At 48.6% G+C, this 13479-nt stretch overlaps 10 protein-coding genes across 10 annotated transcripts; 5 read left to right on the top strand and 5 right to left on the bottom strand.

The window, feature by feature from the left end:
• Nucleotides 1–131: 131 nt before the first annotated feature.
• Nucleotides 132–1904, top strand: B9G98_02962 (Uric acid-xanthine permease; the record flags this gene model as incomplete). The annotated part of the gene is made up of 1 exon (XM_024809519.1): nt 132–1904. One exon carries the CDS (start codon nt 132–134, stop codon nt 1902–1904), a length of 1773 nt encoding a protein of 590 aa, XP_024665287.1.
• A 121-nt stretch (nt 1905–2025) lies between these two features.
• On the top strand, nt 2026–2829 carry B9G98_02961 (NADP-dependent 3-hydroxy acid dehydrogenase; the record flags this gene model as incomplete). Its single annotated transcript, XM_024809518.1, has 1 exon — nt 2026–2829. The coding sequence occupies one exon, from the start codon at nt 2026–2028 to the stop codon at nt 2827–2829; it is 804 nt and encodes a 267-aa protein (XP_024665286.1).
• Nucleotides 2830–4083: 1254 nt separating this feature from the next.
• B9G98_02960 (hypothetical protein) lies at nt 4084–5175 on the bottom strand (the record flags this gene model as incomplete). The annotated part of the gene is made up of 1 exon (XM_024809517.1): nt 4084–5175. One exon carries the CDS (start codon nt 5173–5175, stop codon nt 4084–4086), a length of 1092 nt encoding a protein of 363 aa, XP_024665285.1.
• A 262-nt stretch (nt 5176–5437) lies between these two features.
• B9G98_02959 (Non-heme chloroperoxidase) lies at nt 5438–6265 on the bottom strand (the record flags this gene model as incomplete). Its single annotated transcript, XM_024809516.1, has 1 exon — nt 5438–6265. The coding sequence occupies one exon, from the start codon at nt 6263–6265 to the stop codon at nt 5438–5440; it is 828 nt and encodes a 275-aa protein (XP_024665284.1).
• Nucleotides 6266–6685: 420 nt separating this feature from the next.
• Nucleotides 6686–7657, bottom strand: B9G98_02958 (Decarboxylase yanB; the record flags this gene model as incomplete). Its single annotated transcript, XM_024809515.1, has 1 exon — nt 6686–7657. One exon carries the CDS (start codon nt 7655–7657, stop codon nt 6686–6688), a length of 972 nt encoding a protein of 323 aa, XP_024665283.1.
• Nucleotides 7658–8150: 493 nt separating this feature from the next.
• B9G98_02957 (H/ACA ribonucleoprotein complex subunit 1) lies at nt 8151–8750 on the top strand (the record flags this gene model as incomplete). The annotated part of the gene is made up of 1 exon (XM_024809514.1): nt 8151–8750. The coding sequence occupies one exon, from the start codon at nt 8151–8153 to the stop codon at nt 8748–8750; it is 600 nt and encodes a 199-aa protein (XP_024665282.1).
• Nucleotides 8751–8855: 105 nt separating this feature from the next.
• On the bottom strand, nt 8856–9569 carry B9G98_02956 (MIOREX complex component 8; the record flags this gene model as incomplete). Its single annotated transcript, XM_024809513.1, has 1 exon — nt 8856–9569. The coding sequence occupies one exon, from the start codon at nt 9567–9569 to the stop codon at nt 8856–8858; it is 714 nt and encodes a 237-aa protein (XP_024665281.1).
• A 173-nt stretch (nt 9570–9742) lies between these two features.
• Nucleotides 9743–10267, top strand: B9G98_02955 (Uncharacterized protein C11E3.10; the record flags this gene model as incomplete). The annotated part of the gene is made up of 1 exon (XM_024809512.1): nt 9743–10267. One exon carries the CDS (start codon nt 9743–9745, stop codon nt 10265–10267), a length of 525 nt encoding a protein of 174 aa, XP_024665280.1.
• Nucleotides 10268–10469: 202 nt separating this feature from the next.
• B9G98_02954 (hypothetical protein) lies at nt 10470–12626 on the top strand (the record flags this gene model as incomplete). Its single annotated transcript, XM_024809511.1, has 1 exon — nt 10470–12626. The coding sequence occupies one exon, from the start codon at nt 10470–10472 to the stop codon at nt 12624–12626; it is 2157 nt and encodes a 718-aa protein (XP_024665279.1).
• On the bottom strand, nt 12627–13448 carry B9G98_02953 (hypothetical protein; the record flags this gene model as incomplete). The annotated part of the gene is made up of 2 exons (XM_024809510.1): nt 12627–13286; nt 13416–13448. 2 exons carry the CDS (start codon nt 13446–13448, stop codon nt 12627–12629), a joined length of 693 nt encoding a protein of 230 aa, XP_024665278.1.
• Between the last annotated feature and the right edge of the window lie 31 nt (nt 13449–13479).

The raw sequence follows: 13479 nt of genomic DNA, 5'->3' as shown, positions 1-13479 counted from the left end.
TCCGCTTAGGTAAACGGTTTCTGCATGCTATTAAATAACCCTGCGGAACAAATTCTCTTTTTTTTTTGGAGTATCCCGTCTGATTCTTTGGTAAAAAGAAAGAGGAAGATACTCCCCGTTCCTCGATGAAAATGGAACCGTTCGAGTCACCCGATAGCACCACCGAAGGATCTTTACCCCCTCCAGCCTCTGTGCGGGAGAAAAAATGGAAAGAGAAAAAGTATGAGAAATGCAACGCGGTTTTCAGAGCTTTTACCACCAGAGATGGCCTGATTGGAGACGTGGACTATGGCTATCTTTTCAAACCAAATTTGCCATTCACCAAACTCAACCAAACCCAACCACCGTTTTTCGGCGTCTACGAGAAGATGCCTATACTATTGGCGTGTTTGCTGGGACTGCAACATGCTCTGGCTATGATGGCAGGATTGATTGCTCCAGTTATCAACTTCTGTCTGATTGCTAATTTGACTACCCAAGACAAAGAATACTTGATTTCTGCGACTTTTATCACCGGCAGTATTTTATCACTGGTGCAAATCAAACGTATCAAAATTCCTTACACAAACTATTTCATTGGAACTGGCACCGTCTCGGTGTTGGGTGTTACATTTTCAACTGTACCTGTCTTTGCAAGTTCGCTGCCCATCATGTACAAAAACGGGTTTTGTCCAGTCGCCGAAGACGGTACTTACCTGCCGTGCCCCGATGCATATGGCGCCTTTTTGGGCACTGGTGCTCTGTGCGCTTTGATTGAGCTTCTTATGGCATTCACTCCAAAGCGAATCCTGCTCAAGGTTTTCCCACCTATTGTCAATGGTGTGGTCGTACTTTTAATTGGTATCTCTTTGGTTCCAAATGGTATGAACCAGTGGGCTGGAGGAACCGGTTGCAAAGGTGAGGGTCTGCTATGTCCTAGTGCTGATGCACCGCATCCTCACCCTTGGGGCTCTGGACAGTTTATTGGGCTCGGATTCAGTGTCTTTGTTACGATTATAATCTGCGAAAAATGGGGACCGCCCTTTCTGAAGTCCTGTGCTGTCATCGCGGGGCTTCTGGTCGGCTGTATAATTGCTGCCGCTTGCGGTTATTTCACCCACGAACAGATCGATGCTGCTCCAAGCGGTCAATTCTTGTGGTTACGCACATTCAAGCTGACGTTGTATGGTCCGATCGTCCTACCCACGCTCGCAGTATACGTTGTCTCCGTAATGGAATCTATCGGTGATATCACAGCAACTTGTGAAGTATCGCGTCTACCGGTGCAAGGACCTGAGTTTGATTCACGTGTACAAGGCGGCATTCTGGCCAGCGCCTTGGCTTCAATAGTCGGATGTTTGATGACCATGTGTCCCATGGGGTCTTTTGCACAAAACAACGGTGTCATTGCTATGACACAGTGTGCTGCTCGATATACGGGGTACTTTGCCTGTATGTGGTTGTTCATTATGGGTGTCGTCGGAAAGTTCAGCGCTTCGGTCGCGGCTATCCCCGATCCAGTAATTGGCGGTATGACAACATTCCTTTTCACATCGGTAGCAGTTTCTGGTCTCAGCCTCATTTCAAAGTCGAAGTTTACTCGCCGAGACCGCATTGTCTTGACAGTGTCCCTGATGTGGGGCCTCGCCTCAGTGATGGTTCCAGACTGGTTCGAGGGCGTCTTTACCTATAAGGGCGACAACTCCGGCACCAAGGGCTTTATTGATGCAATCATCATTGTTGTACAAACACCTTACGCAATTGGTGGTCTTGTTGCCATGATCGCGAACCTTGTCTTCCCTGAAATGGAAGACGATGTAACAGGGGGTAAGAAAGACGCTTTTGACAATGCAGCATCATCGCTCGGGGCCATTTCTGTTCGCTCTGAGTTTGAAAGCGTATCCTTATCTCGTAAAAACGTGTAATTTTTATTTCATATCATTTTTTTATTAACTTTTTCTAACTACCACGGCCCTGCAATGGGCGTGTCTACCCGGGCCCAACAATTACTAAAAAGATGCAGGTTTCCCCACTGTCCACCTAACAATGTCCTACGGCATCAAGGCTGCTGAGCGTATTTCAGGAAAGACTGTTTTCATCACCGGAGCGAGCTCTGGAATCGGCATGGCGACTGCCCTCGAATTGGCAGCTGCTGCCAACGGCCGGATCCGCCTGATTCTGGCCGCTCGTCGGGAGGAGCGCTTGCTCGACCTGAAGTCCAAGCTCGAGCAAACCCACCCGGGAATTGATGTGCTCGCTTTCAAAATGGATGTGTCCAAGTATCAGGACATTGCCAAGAGTGTGGATTCTCTGCCCAAAGAGTGGTCGGACATTGATGTGTTGGTGAATAATGCGGGGCTGGTTTTCGGCCGCGAAAAGGTCGGTGAGTTGGCTTTGCCCGACGTTGAGACTATGTTCTTCACCAATGTTCTTGGTCTGTTCGCTTTGACCAACCATCTCGTTCCTCGTTTCCGCCAGAAGGGCTCTGGTGACATCGTCATGCTCGGATCCATTGCGGGTAGAGATGCTTATCCTGAGGGCAGCATCTATTGTGCTACTAAGGCTTCTTTGAGATCGTTCTCTCATTCTCTCCGTAAGGAGACTATCAACACAGGTATCCGAGTCATTGAAGTCGACCCAGGCGCTGTGGAGACTGAGTTCTCAATTGTCCGTTTCCGTGGTGATAAGGAACAGGCCGATGCCACCTACAAAGGCACCACACCCCTTGTTGCTGAAGATATCGCTGAAATTATTACTTTCGCGCTCACTCGCAGGGCTAACACTGTCATCGCCGAAACTCTTGTTTTCCCCAATCACCAGGCAAGCGCCCGTGACGTGCACCGTTCTTAAATTGATAGTAAAATAGTCTACCGAGTTTCAAAAACGCTTGTTACATGAAATGTTGCTGATAAGAAGGAGTTTCCTGTTTAAGAAAGCGTTTCAAAAAAAATAGGGCCGAGCTGGGAATTGAACCCAGGACCACTCACATATTTGTTGACTGCAACAGTCATCGCCCAAAGCGAGTATCATACTACTAGACCACACGGCCGTAATTTAGTAAGAAGTGTGCTGTGTTGTATAATATCTGAAGCCAGATTTGTTTTTCAACTCGCCACGCTTTAGCCTTGAAGTGCTAGTTTGACCAGGAATTTGGACCTCATTTTTTGAAAAATCCCTCAGAGTAGTATTTAGACTAGTAGACTAGTTTTCTGACCACGAAATGTCAAGTGTGCAAGTTTTATTCCTATACTGCTGTTAAATCTCTACAACAAAATGCTAATACATGCAATTACGCATGCACAAAAAGTGCGATTGGTTCAATCTTCAGATAGCGCCTTCGTGATCTATCATATCTTTGAACACAGGGCCGATCATTAGGAACTTTTCAACATTTACACCCTTCTATAGCTGGGATCAACGAATTTTTGAGAGCCCAAACAGCTACATATATAGTTAATATGAATCAATATTTTCCTGTTTTCATGTTTTATCTTTTCGGTCTGTCCGAGCTGCGCTTCGGTTGCCCCAGTGACGCATGAATAGATGGCTCGTTTACCAGGAACCTTGTTGTCCAAAAATTAAGGTTCTTAACGACCAGTGTCAACTCATCCAACCAGCAATACCTAAAATATCCTAGCAATTCATCAATATTAGTGGGCATATAAAGTCACCTCATACAACGCGCTCTTCCCTTTTAATCTAGACGGCCTTTTAATTCCTTTATAACATTCTCGCACTCGTTGAAATGATTTGCTGAAAATTAAACGGGTTTTTGTCGATTCTAGCTGGTAACGTTGTTTAATTGTCGCATGTGGTTATATACTAGCTGCAGCAATTTTTGGGTAGTGACAGGTTCAATGGTCTAGTTGGTCATGACGCGTGCTTCACACGCACGAGGTCCCCAGTTCGATCCTGGGTTGAATCACTTTGTCCTGGTTTAATGGTCTAGTTGGTCATGACGCGTGCTTCACACGCACGAGGTCCCCAGTTCGATCCTGGGTTAAATCATAATTTTTTTTTTTACTTTGAATCGAAAGTTATCAGTTGGCATCTTAAACGTACAGTACTAAATAATCGGTCTTCGCTTGATTATAGCTTTAAAATCTACAGGCGGATCACAAGCTTGGTACCGTCAGAGTCCTTCTCAAGCTCTTTGAACAAATCAGGGATGCTGGAGATCCCATTACCGATAACGGTGATAGGTGGAGCAACAATGGCTTGATTTTCCAGAAGACTATTGATCGAGGCAAAGATGTCCTCCCTGGCTTCAATAAGACCAGGCTCGGCCGTGATGGAATGGCTTGTTCCAAACTTTTTAACGTCTTGGTGAAGCGTGAAATAGCTAGGCGCGGCCAACCGGACATTGTCCTTCAAACTTTCGGCTCGAAGTTCAGGACGGTTGAAAGGGTGGAAGAAATTGACGTACGATTGTTCCTGAGAGGTGATCAAAGAGTAGGCATCAACAACTGTCTCGGAACTAGAGGTGCAATCATAGACAAGACTGATTTGATTGCCGCCAATCGCTCGCACTTGGTCCTTCCAGTCAGCGTCGTTGTAGCCGACGATATCTGAGGCTCCGGCATCTTTGAGCAGCTTCTCGCCGTTTTTGGACGAAACGGCTATCACCTTAAAGCCCAAAAATTGCGTGACTTGTATAATCATGTATTGGAGCGCACTCAGGTCACCGTATACTACAGCATATCCGTGGCACGAATCTTTTTTAATTGGTAAATGGTCGTACCAGGCCAGCGACATCACGGCAGTTCCCAGGCCCACACCCAACGAAGCGGCTTGTTCAAACGACTTGATAGGACCGGCAGGGATGCTGTTGCTTTTGTCGGATGCCAATGGCTGGGGGAACGTGAACAGCCCTTCCGCCTTGACCCGGATAGTGTCAGAAAAAGCGCCGTCCATTTTGGCATCGACATTGCTACCGCCAACACCACCAGCGACGGTATCGCCCACTTTGACAGAAGTGACTCCCTCACCAATATTGGAGACCACACCAGCGAAATCGCATCCAACGCCGCACCCCTCACTAGCCCTGCTCGCCACGTGCTCAGCGTCGACCGGGTTAATTGAGACTGCTTTAACTTTGACCTGTACTTCGCCGTGGCGGAGCTTTTGCACAGGTACTTCCCATGGAACTGCCTCTCCCTTCTGCGCCACGTAAAGGGTTCTTGACTCGTTAGACATATTGGGCTGGTCGTCGAGACAATGCACACGGCCTCAGCCCTACCCTGGGATTTATTTACGAAGCTGACGGATCAGTGAATGATACGGTCAGGCGTTTTGCGTGTTGAGCGGATTAGGAGGCATCTATAGTGGTCAATTGTAGATTATGAGCAATGAATGTAGAGTTGAAAGAACATTGGCTATTGGTTGGTACGAAAGTAGCTCATCCTGTTAATACTTAGTTTTTGGCGGTCAATTGATTGCAGACGGGTCAGCTTAAGACTCAGGACTTGATAAACTTCAAAATATCCTTGTTGATGGCATCTGCATGTGTGACTGGCATGCCGTGGGGGAAGCCAGGGTACGAAATGAGCTGAGCACCTTTGATCAGCTTAACGGTCTGCTTTCCGGAAGCTTCAAAGGGAACCACCTGATCGTCTTCGCCATGGAGAACCAAAACTGGAACAGAGATTTTTTTTAAATCCTCGTGAAAATTGGTCTCAGAAAACGCTGCAATGCCATGATAGTGTGCTAAAGCGCTACCAGTCATGCCCTGGCGCCACCAGTTCCAACGCACTGGCTCGTTGACCTCGACACCAACACGATCGAAATTATAGAATGGCAGAGTAAAATCGTAATAGAACTTTGAACGGTTGGTGGCAACTTGCTCACGGATGTTATCGAGATCCTTTTTAGGAGTGCCTGCTGGGTTGATGTCGCTCTGGACCATGAATGGTGTTACTGCACTAACAAGAACAGCCTTGGACACTCTGCCAGGTTTGGCTTTGGCAACATAACGGGCGACTTCTCCACCCCCGGTAGAGTGGCCAATGTGGACAGCGTTCTTGAGGTCCAGCGCATTAGTTAAAGCAATCACATCGTCAACGTATGTATCCATATCGTTTCCCGTGGCAGTCTGCGAAGAACGACCATGGCCCCGGCGGTCATGGGCAATGACACGGTAGCCCTGATTGACGAAGAACAACATTTGGGTATCCCAATCATCCGACGACAGCGGCCAACCGTGGTGGAACATAATTGGATGCGCGTCTTTCGATCCCCAGTCTTTGTAAAAGATTTCAGTTTTGTCGCTTGTAGTAATTGATGGCATGTTAATGACAATCTAGTCTGCCGCAGATTTATATAGTTTTACCCATGGTGTCTATGCACCCCCAGGGTGCATGCAGCTTACCAGCTTGCCAATGTGCCGCTTGACCGTTTATGTTTAATTTTCTACAAATGCTGATGTGCTTTGAGCATTTGGAAACCCTCGGCTTTTATAGCGAGACCCCCTATTAGTGAATCACAAACGCCGGGCTTCCGCTATTGTCGACCAGCAAGCCGCAGACAAGATGGACTTAGCTGCTGGTCGAATGCATATTGAGCAACCAAAGTGGGTCGATCTGTTTGTTCCTGTACCCTAACATCTCAATTGGAACATGCAATGCAGGTTGCGGTGAAATTGTGAACAATTGTTAACCTCTGTGCTTGAACATTGTTATGACTAGAAACGAGCCTACTTGATTATATTTTACTGGAAACGCTTGAGAATCTTGGCGGCGTTTGTGTTGATTGCGTGAGTGGTTTCCTCGGGGATGTTCGATCCATTGTCCAGCAAGTGGGTGAACTCCCCAGACACTGCAGCTGAAGCGTACGGGAAATCCGATCCATACAGGATGTGGTCCTTTCCAGCAAACTCCAGCAGAGCGGGAAGTGCATAGGGACCCGAGGACAAGGCGGTGTCGAAGTAGAAGCTCTTGAATTGCTTCAAGATCTCTTCTGAAGACGGGCCCTGCGGGTGGATTGAAGCACCCAATTTGGCGAATCGAAGGGCCGCGTAGGGCAAGAATCCGCCAGCATGTGACAGAATGAACTTGATATCAGGGTTTCTGGTCAGAACTCCGTTCAATGTCATGTGCACGGCAGTGCGGGTTGTGTCGAAGGGGTAGTCGACAAGAGGACCAGGCTGGCCGGCAAGCACCTCGAGCTGCAGGTGACTAGGGTGGATAAACACGACACCCTTGCGGTCATTGATGGCCTTCCAGACGGGCTCAAACCTCTTGTCTCCAAGGTAGACACCGTCGTAGTTCGTGTATACTACGAAACCATCAACGCCAAGAGTGTCGAGGCCGTACTCCACTTCTTTAACACTTCCTTCGACATCAGGCAGAGGAAGCGAGGCGAAATTTCCGAAACGGCCAGGGTACTTGTGGCACAAGTCCTGGACATACTCGTTGATGCGACGGCAAACTGCTGCTCTCTCGGCGATGGGCCAGCCAGTTACTCCGGGCGCAGTAAGAGAAAGGACCTTGGTCTGGATTTTCTGCACCTCCATGAACTCGAGGGCAGTCTCCGGAGACCACGCAGGAAGGGCCCATCCTGACGGATCACCGCCATGGGTAGGCAAGGCTTCACCCCAAAATGGAGGTACGACATGGGTGTGGACATCAATCCTGGTGTTGCGGCCGGCTTGAGCTGATCCTTGAGTGCTGTTTGTTGGCATTGTTGTATTCGGGCTGTTAGAGAAGAATTGATAACTTTTCTTGTTAGAATCGTCTTCCACCACCCACTTTTATAGCTCTTCGGCGAACATGTAGGGTTGCTGAATTAGCGGCATGTGCATGTCCCCTAGCGATGTGTACTCATCATCGGTCTACAAAAGGCAACCAAGCTGTCAAGGGTCGGCAGATGCAACAACCCAGATCGATCCCGTAGAAAAAAAGAATTCACCGTACACTGCGACAGTATACAGAAGATATATAAACAGGGGTTTACTCGTCTGTTATGGAAATTCCCCTTTGCGGTCTTTTGCTGATCTCCGACTGCAGCCCCTCTAGAAGCCGGTAAACGCCCAGTTCGCCGCTCTGCAAAAACTGTTTATGCTGCTCCTTGCGACCTCCAACACTAATTTATGATGACTAATCTATGATTAATCGGGCAGACCGTAAAACGAAAAGAAAAAAAAATCTTTTGACTAAGAAAAATTTCAAATTCAAATGAATCGCGGACGAGGAGGTTTCCGAGGCGGCCGTGGTGGTTTTGGCGGCCCTCAGGGTCCCCCCGATGAGGTTGTGGAGATGGGTATCTTTGTTCAGGACTGCGAGGGCGATATTGTCTGCAGATCGTCCAATCCCAAGGTGCCTTATTTCAATGCCCCCATCTATCTTGAAAATAAGAGCCTGGTTGGCAAGGTTGACGAGATTCTTGGTCCCATCAACGAGGTCTTTTTCACCATCAAGCCTACTGATGGTATTGTTGCTACTTCTTTTAAGTCTGGCGACAAGTTCTTTATTGGCTCCGAGAAGCTGCTGCCCCTTGAGCGTTTCCTTCCCAAACCTGCTGCTCCTAAGGTCAAGAAACCCCGCACCGGCGGTGGTGCTGGTGGTCGCGGTGGCTTTGGCGGTCGTGGCGGCCGTGGCGGCTTCAGCAGCGGTCGTGGCAGCTACGGCGGAGGTCGTGGTGGCTTCAGCGGTGGCCGTGGTGGCTTCAGCGGTGGCCGTGGTGGCTTCGGCGGTGGCCGTGGTGGCGGCCGTGGTGGTCGTGGTGGCTTTGGTGGCTCCCGCGGTGGATCCAGGGGTGGCTACAACCAGTACTAAATGGCTTATTCCGGTGCAAAGTTCAGAGAGGAGAATTGAACGGTAAAAAACTACGCAAATTCACGGGGTTCATGTATGATTTGTTTGTATCTATTAAATAACATTTTATTTTCTTTCTTGTGCTTCGGCAAGACCAGACGACAGGTATATTCCGGTCCTAAGCTCAGTGATGCCTCGCGGGTCTCTTCTCGAGGCGCTGGTTATGTACATATCGTCGGTGATTCCGCCGAGTTCCGACACAAATCCCAGTGTCTGGGCGTAAATCTCATCAATTTGTGACTGCTGCTTAACGAGATCTGCCTTTGTGAGCACAAAGTTGAAGGGAATACCGTGCTGATGCAAAATCTCACATACGTCTGCATCAGGTTGTGAAAACCCCTTACCAGCGTGAATCAAAACGTAGGCCTTTATAAGATTGGAAGCATTGTTTTCAAGGTAGTGCAACATCACCGATCCTTGTGCCGAATGAGACCGGAACCCGTAGCCGGGCGTATCAACCAGCCTGAGCTTTTGGCTTATTGTGTAGAAACTCAGTGTTCTCGTGAATCCCTGCCGTTTTGATGCATTCGGATAATCTCGTGGCTTGCCTGGGGTAGCTTTTGGTGCCCCTTTTGGCATCATCAGCGCCGAGAGCAAAGACGATTTACCAACGTTTGTGTTCCCTACAAACATTAGCTCTGGGAGGCCTCCAACTTTAGTTTCGAGCTGCTCGACAAGGCCAAATTGGTCGGTGAGCTTAATCGGGCCCCGAAGGAAAAGCATATTTGCATTTTGAACAACCTTTTGGGCGAATACTCTTGAGGGAAGTATCACTGACATAACAACAGATAATACTGAGATCTAACTATACAAATATTTCTAGACCTACTTTTACTGTACCTCGCCTCTGGCTGCTTCGTTTCATAGCCTTTCTCGTCGACCACTCGGCGCATCAAATCCTACATCTTTCATGTGCGGAGCCAAACCTACTTTTTCGGTCTTGACTAACAACAATGAGATTCCGATTGCACGTTGCATTGGCGCTGTGTATAGCTGCCGGAGGCTTTTTATATCTTGGCTTTGCCGATCTGAAGCTTCCACATGATAAGGCAATACATTTTGGCGCCTTTCTTTTGATGACAACGTTATTTTATTGGACTTTGGACCTCCCGCGACAACGCCTGATTACGACGACATTTTTGGTTTGTACCTTGTTTGGCAGCACTGCATCGGAATTTGCCCAAAGTTATCTGGCCAAAAACCGACAATTTGATCCCAACGATATTGCGGCCAATATTTCCGGCAGCTTAATCGCCCTCGGCCTATGTGCATTTTATCACCGCCGGCTTCTGGAACGAAGACGCCTGGCCCGATATCAACGAATCCGCTCAAACCTGAGTGAGCTGGAGGCACAAGTGGAGTCCACCGAATTCGAACTCAATTCGGTCTCTAGTGAAGAGCATTTGCCTATACAACGGTCTGGAACGTCTACTCCGGCCCTTCCTCCGGGCGTTCCATCGCTGGACACTCCCAAATAAACTTTTACGTTTTGCTTTTATTCATTCCTGTAAAGTTCCACCCTTGAGCTACTTTGATTGGATGTAAATTTGTTCCAGCTCTATACATGTTTTAACTTGTTTCATCCTCCTTCACTACGAATAGCAGCACCACGAGGTTCGTGGAAAAAAAGAAGTTATGCATATTGGCTCACACAGGTACAGTTTACAGAAACCAAGGAACATGCTGTCTTACCATGCTAGTTTTTCGGATCCCCAGCTGCCGCCCTCACCGCCATCAAGTCTGCAGAGTGATAGGACTCTCGATGAGCTGGTAGCAGCGAGACGCAAAACCTCTCATGACTTTCGCGTCGATCCGAATTACAGTAGCAGCAGCGAACTCTCTGAGGGCAGCTTCGGCGAACATGCTGAAACCAAAATCTCTTATCTTGATCTTCGTCAAGTTCCTGAAGCAATCGAACACGCATGGGACACAGGGAGGTTGCCGAATTGGATACTCAATTTTCCTAATTTACGCATTTTAAGAGCGTCTAGTATGGGAATCACGGTAGTTGATGACTGGGTGACGCACTTGAAGCATCTGGAGGTTCTAATTCTGGACCAGAATCAAATCAGTACATGGCCGGTGCATTTAGTGGGACTGAAAACCCTCAAGGCACTCTTCCTTGACGGCAACCCTTGCTTGGAGAATATGTTTAGCAAGTCGGCGTCCTTCCGCATCGCTTTTTTCGGTAGCCTAGCAGCAAGACCGCCAAACCTGGCAAGCTTGCCTGACAGTTTGAATGGCCCAGAATGGACCCCGTCTACAACTGTCAGTCGTCCTTCTCACTCTCAAAGATCTAATCGAACCGGTTATTATTGCGGGGGTATCTACACACTAGCGTGCCCACAAAACAAAGGCGACGACCTCTTAACACCGCTTTCTCCATGTCCATTGCAGCAACGTATCATGAGCCACATCTCACCGTTGCCACCTTTTCGAGACACGGGAAGCCAGGTAATGCTTGTATACCCTCCAAACCTTGAAGTGACTTTCGAGGCGCAAAGAGGCTCTCAGCTAGTGATCGAATTGCTCCAGGACATTGCAATTCTTTTGGGTAAAAAAGATCTTAATTATGTCGATTGCGGGCTGGCCTGTTTGGCTCGGACTCCTTGTTGTGATCTGAGTATGAAGAACATGATCAGCAGAACCAAGGCGTTTAAACTCCAGGAGGGCCTTTTCATTGGCCAACTGAGCGAGGTTGTGTACTTGTTTTTCCGCAGTCGTATCAAGCCATTCTATGCTGCTCGAATCCAGAAGATTTTCTGCGGCTTTAACGAACTCTATCTGTTTCATCGTGGAACATGTTTGCCCCTCCTCAAAGAGATCTTGAAAAACTTAGAGTCCGGTGGTCCAGTTCCAGAGAGTATCAATGAAGGTGTAGAAGCGTTTTGCAAGGAATACGCTAAATGTGGCTTGAGTTTTGTAGCCAGCAACACTAAACTCTTTAGTTGGAGTCGCGATGTTGCCCAGGGCGGCAGCGTTGAAGGCGGCAGGTTCTCTGAATGGATTGAAGCACAGGAGCAAAAAGAAATGCATACTCTCCCCAGCTGCCAGAACTATCTGGCTCTCCCAATTATTCGACTCATGGAGTACAACGATTATTTTACTATCCTTGCCCGCATGTGTCCTGCCTATGGTAAATTAGCTGCCATGATACGGCAGACACGCGAACAGGTTATCTCACAGCTCCAAAATACACGGCGGGAGCTTCAACAGGCCGCATTAGCGTTTATTTACGGTTGTGATTCCAGTGTATTTTGTGATTATCACTGGGATGCTCTAGTTGATCTTCGATCTCGGACATATCTTGATCGCCCGAAATACGAACCTGTAACGGCCGATGTACTTGATGGGAGGCCAGGAAAGTCGATGACTAGGTCGGTTGTCAAAGAAATATTCAACCAGGGTGAGCGGCAACTAAGAATAATTATGTGCGGTAGAAAGTTACAGCTTTGGGATCACAAGCTGAAGAGCCATATAACCACCATCTCGATTGAAGACTTTGAGGCTGGGATTCAAAAAGACGCCAATGGATTTCAATTAATTCGAGCCATGTTTCGAAATGTCGACGAGTTGTGGTTGTTTAAGCTCTCAGAGTACCACAGTGTTGAGAACTTTACAGGTGATAACACCACGGCATTCCTGACTGCTGTGCAGCTCCAGTCTATGCCGATCTGCTGCTCCCACGAAACTGAACAGCCTCCTTCAGAGTCTGCCATGGACTGTTCAGATCTGATTGTGCTGGGCTTCAAGGACGCCGACAACCTGCTGGGTCGGCTGATGAACTTTTCAGATAACCGCACAAAACTTCCTACATCAAAGCTATCACATCAATAATTATGCAGCTGGAGCAGGGGCGCCTGCCCGAGCAACAATAAGTGTCTTTTGGAAATAACGATGAGGCAAAATACCGCCGTTCTCCAGCTTGGACTCAAATGCGCCCACCACCGTGTAGCCTAGGCGTTTGTAGAACTCATGTGCAATAGGGCTAGAAAACAGGCCGATTTTAGTCGGCCCGTAAGCAGAACCAAACTGGGGTCTGTCCTCGGGTAGATCCTGCTCCGAGTGGGTCATGATCGTGCGGCCATAGCCTCTGCCCTGGGCCTCCTTACGAACTGCCAAAGTCTTGCAGTAGTAGCAGTAGTCCCTGGGGTACGTTGCAGTCTCGAGCTGCTGGGGAGTGCAGGCCTCAAGCTCCGCCAGACGCTGTGGGGTTGCCTCAGCGTTGCATGTTCTACTCAAGATCTCGTACTCACGCATCATGCCGGGTGTGTAGAACGGGTTGGCAGAGCCCAGGAAAGCCCACCAGTCAGCTACACGAACCCACAAGTCAACCAACCAGGTGTAAACACGATTGGCCGATGGAGCCTTGTAGAACACAGGCCATTCCCAGAGCGCGACGGCCTCAGCACGGCCGGGTTTCTCCTCAAGCAAATAAAAGTAGAATTTGCCGTGCAGAACCTTCTGGTAGATGCTTCGTGCCGACGCAGCGACCAGCTTGCGACGGTCAGACGGCGAGATCGTGGTCAGCTGGTAGCGGGGCGGAAAGTAGATGCTGACCATCGCATCCTCCTCGAACGAGTCTAGCAGCGCGTCAGAGTACGCGACGGCGTCCCTGTAGCAGACGTTCGAGGCGTCTAGTCGTCTGATCTGAACCATGATGCTGTGTGGACTCAGGCACCTGAAAAGA

The sequence above is a fragment of the Wickerhamiella sorbophila genome (genome assembly GCF_002251995.1).
Source record: "Wickerhamiella sorbophila strain DS02 chromosome Unknown contig3, whole genome shotgun sequence".
In the NCBI taxonomy this organism is placed as follows: Eukaryota; Fungi; Ascomycota; class Dipodascomycetes; order Dipodascales; family Trichomonascaceae; genus Wickerhamiella; species Wickerhamiella sorbophila.
The sequence above is the reverse complement of the archived record's forward strand: the minus strand, read 5'-3'. Positions and strand labels throughout refer to the sequence as shown.